At 45.1% G+C, this 14,869-nt stretch overlaps 1 protein-coding gene across 1 annotated transcript in view; it reads left to right on the top strand.

Annotated features, from left to right (window-relative positions):
• The first annotated feature begins 50 nt into the window (after window positions 1-50).
• Window positions 51-14,869, top strand: part of Tubd1 (tubulin delta 1) — a 20,125-nt gene continuing 5,306 nt past the window's right edge. The window contains exons 1-7 of the mRNA XM_055620371.1: window positions 51-212; window positions 752-961; window positions 4,137-4,356; window positions 5,097-5,244; window positions 7,556-7,772; window positions 9,714-9,945; window positions 12,220-12,384. Of these exons, the coding sequence (XP_055476346.1) occupies window positions 4,185-4,356; window positions 5,097-5,244; window positions 7,556-7,772; window positions 9,714-9,945; window positions 12,220-12,384 (934 nt within the window). The 5' untranslated portion in view covers window positions 51-212; window positions 752-961; window positions 4,137-4,184. The remainder of the gene's footprint in view (window positions 213-751; window positions 962-4,136; window positions 4,357-5,096; window positions 5,245-7,555; window positions 7,773-9,713; window positions 9,946-12,219; window positions 12,385-14,869) is intronic.

Genomic DNA, 14,869 nt, shown 5'->3' on the forward strand with positions numbered 1-14,869 from the left:
CTGGAGTGAAGAGCATGCGCACTCCTGCCTACGGAGTTTGCTGACCACGGAGCATGCGTGCCGTGCCTGAAGTTGCTAAATTGAAATTGAACACGCATAGTTAACCTTTCTAAATAGAAGAGGGGAAAGGAGGGGCGGGGGAAGGAACCTCTGCAGAGCTCTTCGTATAAGGAACATGAGCATTTATTCGTTCTAGGTGGTTTTTTAAAAAGGTATTGGAAGTGAGCATGCGCATAGTGAGAGGGTTGGTCTTCGAAGTTTGAACCGAATTGAAACTGCGGGTCCGAGAGCTGTCAGTGAGTGTGGGCTTAATGGGGAGCTGATAGGGCAGAAAGCAAAGAGAGAGTCTTGGCTTTACTATTTGCTAATTCAGTGGGTTGGGAAAATTACATAACCCTTCGGCAACTCAATTTCCTTCTCTGTAAAGTGAGAGTATGACTCTGCAGGCTTAGACATTAGGTTGAAACGCTGGTTCCCGAGCCTCTGCTCATTTCCGGGGCTCCGTAGACTTGATGTGAAGCATTTATCAAAAATGCTCTTTTTGCTGGACATAGTGCACATTCCTATAATCCCTGTTTTCGGGGAGCCTGAGGCTGTTCAGCCAGTTTCAGGCCTGACCGGGCAACCTAGGGAGACCCTGTCTCAAAACAAAGAACCTTCTGTTGTTGTTTAAAAATAATGCAGATTTACTTTAATATTTTATCTGGTCTTTCTCTAAGCTCCGACTTGGTCTTCCTTTTTGTTTTCTGAGACAGGGGAGGTCTCATTATGTAGCTCTGGAAGTTACTCTAGACCAGGATGGCTTCGAACTCCAGAGAGCCACCTCCCTCCGCCTCCTGAGTGCTGGGAAATACACTCGCCTGTGCCTCCCTCAGTGCTGGCGTTAAAGGTTTGTTCCACCACACCAGGCTGCCATCCTGCCTATTATTCGGCCAGAAGGTGATTGGTGGGTAAAGAAAAAGTAAGTCGTTTTCCTGGAAAACCGAAAATTGGTGTTAGATGAATGTTCTGTCGTTGAGCTAACTTCTGGTGTCCCATGTGGTGTGACGTGTATACAAATAATTCCTTCAATCAACGTTATATTTCCTTTAGACAATTTATTTCTGTGTGTGTGTGTGCACATGATGTTAATGTGAACACTTATGCAAATGCAGAGGCGATGAGGGCATCGGCTTTTCCTTTCTCTCTCTTGATTCCTTTGAGGCAAGTGCTCTCTCTCTCTCTCTGGCCCTGTGATCCTTCTGTCACACTGGTCTTAGATTTGTGACCACAGGCCAGCACGGGACACCTGGCCTGTTATGTGGGTGCTGACACCTAAACTCTGGCCTTCATGATCACACAGCCCCTCAGCCACCATTTTTGTTATAGTTTGTTTTGTTTCCTTTAAAATCATACTTGGGAAAACAGTATGAATCATATTTTTGGGAAACTACTGAACTGTGTGAGAGTGAATTTAGGTATACAAAATCCTAAATCCCCCAAATTATAGAGTGAGAGAATTTCTTTAAATGACTAGGTCCTTAGATGGAGACAGGAAAATTTTAGGAACATGGAAAGGTCTAAAAGGGTCTTTTATTCTCCTGTTTCAGTTGTTGTCTCAGAGGCTTACTGCCTTTGTCTGCTAACCTAGGCCTAGTCCTGGAAGCTTCTAGCCTCTTTACAATCTAACCTAGGGCTAGAATATTTTCAGCCTCTGAGACTTACTACTTAATAAGTTCACCCTTTCTGTTTATCCTGAGCTCTGGGTTCACTGGTTTAACTCAGCTGTTCTGGTTCAAACTCCTCTCCCAGACTCATTCTGCCTTCACCTAAGCGCGCGCTCTCTCTCTCTCTTTCCTCTCTTCAATCTCTCTATTACTGTCCAGGTAAAACTGCCTTCTCTTTCTCTCTCTACATTGCCCGTAAGTAGCCTCCCTTTCCTCTCTCTTCTTGTGAGAGTTGGGCATATCAAGTCTTTCTCTGATTCATCACCATTTCTGCCACGCAATTAGACATCCCTTTCAAACATGGGTGCTTCCTTCTACAAACTAACATTACCTTGATTGTTTGGGATTAAAGGCGTGCACCACCAAGCCTGGATCTAAGCTTTTCTTTTCCTGAAACTTGCTCTATACAAGGCTGGCTTTGAACTCAGATCTGCTTGCCACTGTCTCCTGGGTTAAAGGCGAGTTTGTATTCCAGCTGGATCACAAGGTCTTTGGATGTGATCTCTTTCTGGAACAACAGCTATGTTCTGAATTAAAATTCCTCTATAGGAAGGTCAGGAAAAGCATTATTCCAGGGTCTAGTTGAGGTCTCAGCAGCTGAGAGTCAAGATTCCAGTACAGGGGAGTAGGAAAGATGGCTTAGGGGATAAAGTGCTCACTATGTAAGGACGAGGATCTGAGTTTGAATCTCCAGAACCCATGTTAAACCAGATTCGGGAGCACATCTGTAATCTCAGCCCTCCAAGGAAAGATGGAGTGTGAAGACAGGAGATTCCCTGGAATCGTGGGCCACCTAGCCTGATAGACAACTGCAAAGAACAAAAGAGGCCCACTTCAGACCTGGTAGAAAGCAAGGACCGCACACCTGCACACTTCTGTGAAAGTCGTCTATATGGAGACAACATTCCTTTTATATAGGGCTATTTCAAATAAGAGTGTTAAAATAGTAATGAGCCATGCTTAAGGTCTAAGACTATATGACTTTCAAATGTGGCCTTATTCTGTTTTCTGGGACTCTCTCAGACAAGGCCATAAGCTCCATTTATAGCAAAACATATTAACATATAACTCTCTTGCTGCAACCTTTGTGCCCTATGGTTTTACCTTGTCAGCCTGTTGACCTTGCCAGTACACTCTAGGAACCACTCTGTAATTTCACAATAGATAGATAGATAGATAGATAGATAGATAGATAGATAGATAGATAGATGTAAAAAAAAATCAGTTATCTTGGGAAGTCTTTGAACAATGTAATGTCAGAAGACAATGAAACAAGGCTGAGGAGATGGCTCAGGAGTTAACAGAACTTACTACTTTTGCAGAACAGATTCCCAGCATCTTCAAGGCAATTGTAACTCCAGTCCCAGAGAATATGACACCCCTTTCTGGCCCCTGAGGACGCTGCATACACATAGCAGACTGACGTGCAGACAGGCAAAGCATACACACAACACTGGAATAAATTCCCAGCACTCAGAAGGGAGAGGCAGGAGGCATCTCTGTGAGTTGAGGCTGGCCTGATCTACATAGCGAGTTTCAGGACAGCCAGAGCCACACAGTGAGGTCCTGTCTCAAAAATGAAAAAAAAAAAAAAAGAATATTAAAAAAAAAAGAAGACAACAAAGTCACATTAATATAGGTGGTTATTGCTATAGCACTCAAATGTGATTCTTGAGAGGGCCACACCCCACAATGAGGATGTAGTATCCTCTTCTTGAGTGCCTCTCTTTCCATCAGCAGCCTGACTTAAATCTCTGTTAAAACTCTCTTCTTAGGAAAGCTCACTGCCACTTCCTGCTGCTGCTGCTCCCAAGGTGCTTTTTTTTTTTTTTTTCCCCGAGGTGCTTTTTGATGGCAAAGGCCAAGAACTGTAGTTGCTGAGCATGACGCTGCATGACCTTAATCCTAGTGTTCCAGAGACAGAAACATGCTGATATCTGTGAGTTCCAGGCCAGCTAGAGCTATGTCATGAGATGCTGTCTCAAAACCAAACACACACACACTCATGCACATATACATGCACTCATAAACTGGCCTGGAACTCACAGAACTCCACATGCCTTTGCCTCCTGAGTACTAGGATTAAAGGTGTGTGCTACCATGCCCAGACCAAAAAAAAAAAAATTACTTTTTATTAGTGTATATATAGTTTTAGTTCTCTAACAATTTTGTTTATTTTTATGTTGTTCGTGCATACCCGTGTGTCTGTGTGTGCAGTGCCTGGGAAGGCTGTGAGGGAACATTGGCTACCCTAGAGCTGAAGTTACAGGCAGCAGGGTACGGTGCTGGGACGTAAACCTGGGTCTTTGTAAGAGCAGCAAGTGCTTCAACCATTGAGCCACCTCTCCACCCTTTACTGATACAGAGTGAGCACAGCATGCTGTCTGCTCTTGTTAGTGTTTCTCACATCTGTATCTTTCTCTTTCACAGGTCACCCACCCCCTTGTTTCTCAGACGAGGCCCGCTTTGTGGCTCGGCATGTCGATAGTAACAGTGCAGCTCGGGCAGTGTGGCAACCAGATTGGCTTTGAGGTGTTTGACGCTCTATTTAGAGACTCACACTGTTCCCAGGGACTCTGCTCTAAGAGAGAAAATGAAGCGTATCAAGCATCCTGCAAAGAAAGGTTTTTCAGAGAGGAAGAACATGGAGGTAGGTATGGTCAACAGTCCTTGCGCTAACATCAACGTCTTCAAAGTTTGGCTCTCAATGAGTGTCTAAGCCCCACACCTTCCATTTCAGCAGGGAAAGCCTTTGCTTTTCTATCCCTACCCTGTGCTGGGATTTGAATCCAAGGCCTCAGCAGGCTATGCAAGTACTCTACCTCCAAGCCCTGAATTTAAGAAGAACGAAACAAAACAAAAAAAACAGCAAACACACAAACAAAAAATAAACCAAAACCAAACCCAAAAACCGGGGGGTGGGGGGGTTGAGGCCTGGAGAGATGGCTCAGAGGTTAAGAACACTGGCTATTCTTCCAAATGTCCTAAGTTCAACTCCCAGCAACCACATGGTGTCTCACAACCATCTATAACAATATCTGCAGGGCACAGTGGCACACACCTGTATTCCCAGCACTCTGGGAGGCAGAGGCAGGCAGAACTGTGTGAGTTTGAGGCCACCCTGGTCTATCAAGTGAGTCCAGGACAGCCAAGGCTACACAGAGAAACCCTGTCTCAAAACCAAAACACAATAAATATAATGAGATCAGGTGCCCTCTTCTGGCATCCAGGCATCTATGCAGGCAGAATACAGTATAAATAATAAATCTTAAAAAGAAAAAACCCAACAAACTGATTGTAGGGCTAGCAGTATGGTTCAGTGACTTAGAAGTCTAAGACTGTGGTACCACATAAAATCTCTGATTTGTTTGTTTGCTTTCCCTCCTCTAGTTCCAGTTGCCCGGGCTGTCCTTGTTGACATGGAACCTAAAGTTATCAATCAAACACTAGCAAAAGCCACCCAGTCTGGCCAATGGAAATATGGTCAGCACGCATGCTTCTGTCAGAAACAAGGATCCGGGAACAACTGGGCATATGGGTAAGAGCAAGCACTCATGGATTTCAGGGGCGGGACCGCGATATGGTTCAGTATTCATACCACAATCGGTGCACAGTTGATACAGCAAGCTCAAAATCGTCAAAGTGTTATATTCAAGTTTAGAATCTGGAGTCGAGTGTGGTGGCACATGCCTGTCATTCCTGCACTTAGGAAGCAGAGGCCTGTAGATCTCTGTGAAATCAAGCTAGTCGGGTCTACATAGTCCCAGGATATCTTAGTCATTGTTCTTGCCGTTAAGAGACACCATGACCACAGCAACTCTTAGAAAAGAAAGCATTTAATTGGGCTTGCTTACAGTTTTAGAGTCTGTCATCATCGTGGTGGGGAGCATTGAGACATGCAGACAGACATGGTGCTGGAGAAGTAGCTGAGAGTTCTGCATTCGGATCCTCAGGAAGCAGGATGAGAGAGACGGGCCTGGTTTGAGCTTTTGAAACCTCAAAGCCACACCCGGTGACACATTTTCCCTCACAAAGTCACAACTACTTTTACAAGGCCGCACCTTCTGATCTTTCTCTACAGTGCCACTCCCTAAGTATTCAAATATATGAGCCTTATTCAAACCAAGGCCTTAAAGCAAAACTAAAATAAAATTAACAATTTGGAGCTGGGCAGTGGTGGCACACGCTTTCAATCCCAGCCCTGGGGAGGCAGAGTCAGGCAGATCCCTGTGAGTTCAAGGCCTGCCTGGTCTACAGAATGAGTTCCAGGAAAGCTAGGGCTACACAAAGAGACACTGTCTTGAAAAAAAAAAAAAAAAAAAAAAAAAAAAAAAAAAAAAACAAAGATAAATAAATTTTAAAAAAAATTGGGCTAGTGAGATGGCTCAGAGGTTAAAGGCATTCCCTTCCAAACCTGAAGAACTCACTTCAGTTCCCAAGACCCACAGTAGTGGAAGGAGAAAACCGACTCCGCAGATTATCTTCTGACATCCACACATGTGTCATGGCACATGCATGCCCTCCCATAAATATATGTAATTAAAAAAAGAAAATTTAGAATGTCTCAGGCCTAGTGCAAGCCTATAATCCCAGCTACTCAACAAGATCTCAAGTTCTATGTCTCTCTGAGCTACAGAACAAATTCAAGGTCAGCCTGGGCAATTTAGCAAACTCCTATCTGGAAATTTAAAGTATATGAACAAAGGTGTAAGGCTATAGCTCAGCAGTGGGACCCTTGCCCAGTGTCTTTGAAGCACTAGGATCACTTTCCATTACCACCAGTAAGCAAATAAATATTCAGAATTTGATCTCATTCCCAAAACTCTCATTAGCCCTCTGCCTGTGCTCAGGTGAGGGCCGTTGATGAAACCGCACCCTCCTGCAGCCACATCTCCATCCTCTTCATTATTGTGCTGCAAAGTTGTTATCAATACAGCATCCTTATCTCTCACAGGCATCCAGCCCTTAGGGTGTTACAAGGCAGTAGTTGGCAAGTTTTGCTGGGCCATATGCTTTCCAGAGGGCAGCCAGGTAATCCCAGCCCTTGGGAGGCTGAGGCAAGATTGTGAGTCTGGGGCTGGATAGATGGCTCAGAGGTTAAGAGCACTGTGTGCTCCCCCAGAGGTCCCGAGTTCAACTCCCAGCAACCACATGGGGGCTCACTACCATCTATAATGAGATCTGTGCCCTCTTCTGGTGTGAAGTTGTATGTGTAGACAGAATATTGTCTACATAATAAATAAATCTTAAAAAAAAAAAAAAAAGATTGTGAGTCTGTGGGACACTCCCACAGAATGTGTGAGGTCAGCGACCTGACTCAGGTAAAGGCAGTTGTTGCCACGCCTGAGAACCTGAGTCCAGTCCCCAGGAGTTGTCTTCTGGCCTACACACACAGACACACGCACACCACACATATGATATAATAATAATAATAACAACAAATGAAATAACCCCAATGCTGTCACTTAAAAGAAACTTCCTAAATCCTGTAAATTTATGCTTCTAGCCATACATGTCACCTGTTAAATATATTTAACCTGTGGCTATCAAGTGTCAAGCTGGACAGTGGTGGTGCACTCTAATCCCACCACTGGGGAGGCAGAGGCAGGCAGATCTCTGTGAGTTCAGGCCAGCCTGGTCTGCTCAGTGAGCTCCAGGACATCCAGGGCTACACAGAGAAACCTTGTCTCAAAATAAAAGAAATTGTTGTCAATCAGGGAACCTTAACGTTACATGAGGTCCACTGCAATAGCTTTGTAAAGGTCTGGCTCCTGAACGCCCTTACTCTGTACCACATCCCTCTGGATAAACTGACAGGCACTGTGTTTGTTCCTTTTGCCATGACAAAGTTACTCTGTACATGGACCAAAGCATGAAGAATCCGTAATGAACTTAATCCAAAAGGAGGTGGAGAAATGCGACTCTTTGAGTGGACTTTTCATCATGATGAGTATGGCCGGGGGAACAGGATCAGGGCTGGGAGCCTTCATTACACAGAAGTTACAAGATCAGTACTCCAGTTCCTTGAAAATGAATCAGATTATATGGCCTTACGGAACTGGCGAGGTATGAATATGTTAATTTGTTATGTTTTTTGTGAGTATTTGCTTGCCTGTATGTATGTGCACACATGCATGCCATATATCCAAGGAGGCTAGAAGAGGGCAATGTATTTGTGGTCCTGGGGTCATGGGGTTGTGAGTCATCATGTGGGTGCTGGGAACCAAACCCAAGTCCTCTGGAAGACCAGCCGGTGCTCTTAACCATGAGCCACCTCTCCGGCCCCTATCAAAAGCTTTATGTTATATATTCTTTGTTCTCCCTCTCTTTTTTTAATCGATTTAGGCATAAGTAGGAGCGTGGTATGGTCATATGCCATTTCCCTTTGGTAAATATTAACTAGAGACTAATTAGATCACGGTGTGTTTTCTTCTTCGAACTTTGTTTTTATTTTATGTTTATGAGGTTTTGCCTGGATGTATGTCTATGCACCATGTGGCGTCTGAGCCCCTGGGACTGGGGTTAATCGTGAGTTGCCCTGCGCATGCTGGGAATTGAACCCTGGTCCTCAGGATAAGAATCCAGTGTTCCTAACACTGAGCCATCTCTCTAGCCCCTATAGGCTTTGTTCTTAAAGTGAACATGAATACATTATGGATCTCATGTTTTTGGGAATGTTGTGTTCCAACTTCAGGACTGATTGTGATATTTATGTGAACAACTAATTTAATTTTAATTACATTCTCCCAAACGTATAGAGCATCCTTTGTTTCTAAATATTTTTGTTTTACTTTGTTTTGGGTTTTTTGAGACAGTCTTACCATGTAGTCTAGCCTGGCTTCCAACTCAAGACTCATTTGCCCAATCCAGCGACAGGAGTGTGACTCCATGCATAGCTGAGGTTCCTTTTTTTGTTTTTTGTTATTTTTCTTTTTCAAGACAGGGTTTCTTTGTGTAGCCCTGGCTGTCCTGGAACTTGCTCTGTAGAACAGGCTGGCCTAGAACTCACAGATTGTCCTATTTCTGCCTTCCCATTGCTGGTATTAAAGGTGCTTGCTACCACTGCCCGGCCTGAGGTGGAAAGAAAGAAAGGATGGAAGGAAGGAAAGAATGGGAGGGAGGGAGGGAGGGAGGGAGGGAGGGAGGGAGGGAGGGAGGAGAGGAGAGGAGAAAGTTAGTTAAGCCTGTCATAGTGGCACACCAAAAATTTGAAAAAAAAAATACAAAATATGAAATACTGTTACTTTCCAGCATCATGGCTTTGGGGATATTTAAATTTTCTATGCGTTACTTTCCTCATGTATAAAATGGGGACAGAAATATCGGCCTCCTAAAGATGAAGGATATAATGCAAATAAAGCATACACTAAGGCCAGTCATGGTGGCACACCCTTTAATCCCAGCACTCTGGAGGCAAAAGCAGAAAGACAGGGAGATCTCTATGAGTTTGAGGTCATCCTGGTCTACATACCAAGTTCCAGACCAGCCAAGGCTACACAGCCTCAAAACAAAAACAAAAAGCCATTGTACCACACTTCTTTCCTGAATCATTTCCTACATTTTGTTTTCCTATTAGGAAGATAACAGAAAATTGGTACATACAAAAATTTCTTCTCAATAGAAAGAAATTAAGATCATTTGAAGGCTAGCCACAATACATGGACCCCAATGTGAAGTCAAGGTCCCTCTTTGCAGCACCAGAAAGACCAACCCTGAAACAGGCTCCTGAGAGATATGCAGTTGTCTTTGGAAATCATTGGTTTTCTGTTTTGTTTTGTTTTGTTTTTCTTTCTTTTTTTGTTTTGTTTTTAGAGACAGGGTTTCTCTGTGTAGCACAGCTCCAGCTGTCCTGGACTCACTTTGTAGACCTGGTGGTGAACTGGAGAGATCCACCTGCCACTGTGTCCTGAGTGCTGGGATTGGGGGTGTGCACCACCGCGGAATGGCTGGAATCTACACCTCTCACCACTCGCCCTCCCTCTCTGTCTTTGACCCTGTTCTCTCCAGGTTATCGTGCAGAACTACAACTCCATCTTGACGCTCTCTCACTTGTACCGGTCTTCAGACGCCCTCCTCACTCATGAGAACGACGCAGTCCACAAGATCTGTGCCAAACGGATGAACATCAAGCAGATCTCCTTCAGAGATTTAAATAGAGTTCTTGCCCATCAGCTGGGGAGCGTGTTCCAGCCTACATACTCTGAGGACAGCTCGTTTCACTACCGCAGGAATCCACTGGGTAACCAACCCCTCTATTATTTGTAGAAAAGCCATATGCTCAAAAAGCCCCAAAGTTAGTTCACGGTCTCTTCCCCTCCATGATGTGCCCCGAAAAACCTGCCTTCAGACCCACCTTCATCTCTGAACTGTCTTCCTGAAAAGCCCGAGAAGTTACTAAATTTCTCAAAAGCATACAGCGCGGGTATCTAAATGACCTCACCATGGGTGGGGCCACCATTTTCCTAGGACTGGAAGCAGTGCATGGCGAACGGCAAGCACTTGCTGAAATTCATCGGGTGGGAAGTGTGTGTGTTTTGTACTGCTGGGGATAGAAGTGAGGCCCTTACACACCTGAGCGGGTGTGACACCACTGAGCTACTCCCGACAGATAAAAGGTGGGTACATGTGGGGTTCCCAGAAATTATGGGGTTGAGCTGGAGAGATGGCTCAGCGCCTAAGAGCACTTGTTGCTCTTGCAGAGGACCCCGGTTCTATTCACGGCACCTCTGGTGGGGCTGTAACTCTAGTTCCTGGAGATCTGACCCCCTCTGCTGACCTCTGGGGGTACCAGGCACGCCCACAGTGAACACACATACATGTACACATAAGTAAATCTGAAGAAGGAAGAGGAAACAGTGTGGGCTTCTTATGGGAACTGGCGTTGTGTTTAAGGACTGAAAACCTGGAGGAGGGTTAGCTGTCACTTGTGTGACCTGCTGCCACTCTTGACAGAGCATTTTCTGATGTATATTATCTATTGTTTTGTGCTTTGGCTAAAGCTTCCTTGCTACTTTGCGATAATAAGGGGAGGGGGCTGGTAAACGGGGAGGAGGAGGAAAAGAAGGAGAAAGAAAACTCAGGGACTCCAGGCTGCCATGTAGTGTCGCGCCCATTGTTGTGTTCTGAAAGGGAAAGTGAGGAGTAGGGCTGGTGCAAGAGTTGGAGTTTGCCGGAAAGAGCAAGACAGGTGGTCTGAGGGAGGAAGTCTGTGGATAAGGGGCTCAGTCAGGTCCATGAATTGCTAGTCCAAGTCAGAGAGATGGCGAAGAGACCCAGGGAAGTGAGAAGTGACCTAACAGCGGAGCATGGCTGAGCACGGAAGCTGGCCTGGCGGCTTCCAGGAGGTAACCCTGGAAGCAGTGACTGACAGGTTGTTGCTACCTGGCCTCTCTGCTTCTGGGTTGTTATTTACCCGTTTTATTCTGGGTCTTGCTGTGTTGCCTAGGTTGGTGTTGAACCCCTGGGCTCTCAAGATCCTCTAGGTTTCTCGCCTCAGTCTCTGGAGCTGCTCATGCTGTGAAATTTGTTTGCTGACTCTCCCACAGATCTATGTTTCTGCTCAGGTCTGATTATCATTTAGCCAGATACATAGAAGATCTGGGACATTTTCCAGGGAACAGTCAGTGACTGTAGAATGGCAAGAAAAGCATATTCATTATCTTTTATACTTTTCCTGGAGTTTAATGAATTAGTCAACCATATTTCTACTCATATTTCTCTTGGTAAAATGTAGGATGTTTTGTTTTTGTGTATGTCTTTCATTCTTCCTTTCTTTCTTTGCTTTCTCTGTTTCTCTCCCTCCTTCCTTCCTTGCTTCCTTCCTTGCTTCCTTCCTTCCTTCCTTCCACCTTCTTTTCTTGAGATAGGATCTCACCATATAGCTCTGGCTATTCTGGAACTCACTATGCTGACCAGGATGGTGTTGAACTCACAGAAATCTGCCTGCCGGTGGCTCCCAAGTGCCGGGATTAAAGGCATACACAACTATATCTGGATATCTGTTTTTCTTTTGAGATAAGGTCTTCCTATGTAATCCCTTGGGTTAGCCTAGAACTTGTGGGCAATCTCCCTCCCTCTGCCTTTTAAGTGCTGAGATTACAAGCTTGAGCCACCGTACCCATTATAACTATGCTTTTTTCAGCCATGCTGAAATGAAGGACAGATCTAGACATGATGGTGCACGCCTTTACTCCCAGCACTCTGGAGGCAGAGTCAGATGGATCTCTATGAGTCCAAGACCAACTTGGTATACAAAGAGAGTTCCAGGACAGTCAGGGCTACATAGTGAGGCCCTGTGTCAAAAATAATAAATAAAAAAATGAAATGAAGTGAAGCAAAAATGTAGCTGTAGCAGACACTGTCTGAAAATTCACTATTTTAATGTTTAAGCAGTTCTAGACATGGAGAAAACACATTTGTCCCAGAGTATCAGGTCACAGTTGTGTAAAGCTAATGGCACCACTGTGGGTGAAGTCAAATTAGTTCATGTTGCGTTATTTTCTTTTCCTTACAGGAGACTTAGTGGAGCATTTAGTTCCCCACCCTGAATTTAAGATGCTGGGTGTCCGGAACATTCCTCAGATGTCTGCGAACTCCCTGGCGTTCAGCACATTTACCTGGGCTGGCCTCCTCAAGCATTTAAGACAGATGCTTATTTCCAGTGCAAAAATGGAAGAAGGTAAAAGGGTATTTTAAAAATAGACAACCCACATACCAGGGAAGCGCCTGTCCTGGAGCCCTGAGTATAAACCGGCTCAGTCTGGTTGAAATAAAGGCCCCTTCTTCTAGCCACATAGCTTCCTACAGAAACTCGCTGGGACGCTGCTAAGGGCTTCTTGATGGCGTTACAGTTCCATTTAGAAAGGACATTTCAGACAAGTGCCATGTCATTTAAAAATCATTATCTTATTTTAATCAAAGTAACATATGGATGTAGTTTTAAATCAAGTAGCTCAATTGGAAGAGTGTTTGCCCAGCATGTGTAAGGCCCTAGGATCAGCCCTCAGCCCCACAAAACCAGGGTTAGAAGTACACGCCTGCCTGCGACCCCAACATTGCAGGCGTGGAAGCAGGAAAGTGAGCAACAGGGCCTGACTCAGCCTAAGGTCAGCCTAAGATATTTGGTTCTGCCTCAATCAAAAAAAGACATGCGCCAGCAAGGTGGCTCCATGGGCAAAGGTGCCTGTGTCCAAGCTGATGGCCTGTGTGTAATCTCTGGGACCCACATGGGGAAGGAGAGAGCCAACTCTTAAAAGTTGTCCCTGACTTCCACATGTGCACTGTGGCACACATAAGCACATGTCTACATGCATGAACACACACACACACACACACACACCACAGCAAATAAACCAAAAAATTTTTCTTTTGGTTTTTTGAGACAGGGTTTCTCTGTATAGCCTTGGGTATCCTGGAACCCACTCTGTAGACCAGGCTGGCCTCGAATGAATAGAGATCTGCCTGCCTCTGCCTCCCAAGTGCTGGGATTAAAGGCGTGTGCACTACCACTGCCTGCCTGTTCCTGGGTTCTTGATCCTCCTGCTTCCACCTTCCTGTTAGGATTATAAGACTGTAAGTGTGCACCATAGCCTGGTGGCAGTGGCACACGTCTTTAATCCCAGGACCTGGGAGTCTGAGTTCGAGGTCAGCCCGGTCTACAGAATGAACTCCAGGACAGCCCCAAACCCCTCTGCCCTTGCAGTATGCCCGCTATGTTAATGAGAATTCTTCCAAGAGGAGCAGAGAGGAGTCTCTGCATGGAAGAAGGCGGTGTCAGGATAACTCATGAGGGCTCTGGCTGTAGGTTGGTGATGGGTTCAAATCACTGTCTTGGCACTGATCTTCTCAGAGCCAGGATAGGTAAAGCTTCCACACAGTGACTCAGTTTCCCATAGGACTCTGCATGGCTGTGTCTACAGTCGCTGAGGCTGGCCTCAATTAGCTTTTTCAGAGCAGAAATCTCACTGTTCCTTGGCTGTTAGAAATGCCTGTCTTGTTCCCAGGACTTCGGTAGTGGGCGGGCAGAGTTTCCCCTGTCAAGGCTGCTCAGTGGTTCTGCTGATGCTGTCTTCATGTCTGTTGCTTTCCCCCTATGTTAAGACATCCTCTGTTGTCTTAATGGGAGTTGGGGAGAGGCAGACACCTGTGTCTGTGGACCTTTGCTTTTAACTGGAAGTCACTGGCTGTTACGGGAAAGTGTGAAGTAACAAGTCGATCGTCCCTGTTTCCCTTGCTGGAAACAGCTTTTATGTTTGGACAGCAGTGCCAGAGTTTGGAAACGCTTTCCCACTTTTTTCCCCAGCATTTGTTTTTCCAGCAGTACCTGCTTATATCTCCTGTTGCACAGTGTTCTTCAAGGTGAGGCACACCTCAGCAGCCTCTCTCAAATAACAAAGTGCAGTTTGCTTAGTCATTTTCTCACATGGAACTGGAGGCTGTCAATGGTTTATTATAATTGGTTATAGATAGAGTTTAAGCATGTAATTTTTTTTTTTGCGGTGCAGGGATTGCATTTAGTTTCATATGTACTGGCTAGTGTACTACCAGTGAGCTACATAGCCAGCTCTGAATGTCTTTAGTTTTTGAATGTATGACTACGGATATGGGTGAGCATGTTTATGGCACAAACCAAGGTGAAGGGTCTAGTTTTATAACTGTTCATGTGCTACCAGAGTACTCTGTATAAAGACTGGCCACTTTTGTCACCATTATTATCTATCCGCAATGTCCCAGCAACAGGGGAATGAATGATTGAAGCAAGAGAGTAAAATTACTAGATGTAATAACACTCGCCTTTGATCCCAGCACTCAGGAGGCAGAGGTTGGCAGAAGTCTTAAGTTCAAGGCCAGCCTGGTCTACAGAACAAGTTAGGACAGCCAGGGATACTTAATAAACAGGTCCTAGGGGAGAAGAAAAGGAGAGACAGACAGACAGACACAGAGGCAGGAGAGGTTACAGTGTAATTCTCTATCAGGCTTTGAAGCTGAACATGGTTGTGCATACTTGTAATCCCAGCATTTTGAGGCTACCCTGGGACTATATAACAAGACCCCATAAAAAGAAAGAAAGGAAGAAAGAGAGAGAGAGAGAAGGAAGGAAGGAAGGAAGGAAGGAAGGAAAGAAAGAAAGAAAGAAAGAAAGAAAGAAAGAAAGAAAGAAAGAA

This window comes from Psammomys obesus, unplaced genomic scaffold (assembly GCF_907164565.1).
Source record: "Psammomys obesus unplaced genomic scaffold, mPsaObe1.curated_primary_1811, whole genome shotgun sequence".
Taxonomy (NCBI): Eukaryota; Metazoa; Chordata; class Mammalia; order Rodentia; family Muridae; genus Psammomys; species Psammomys obesus.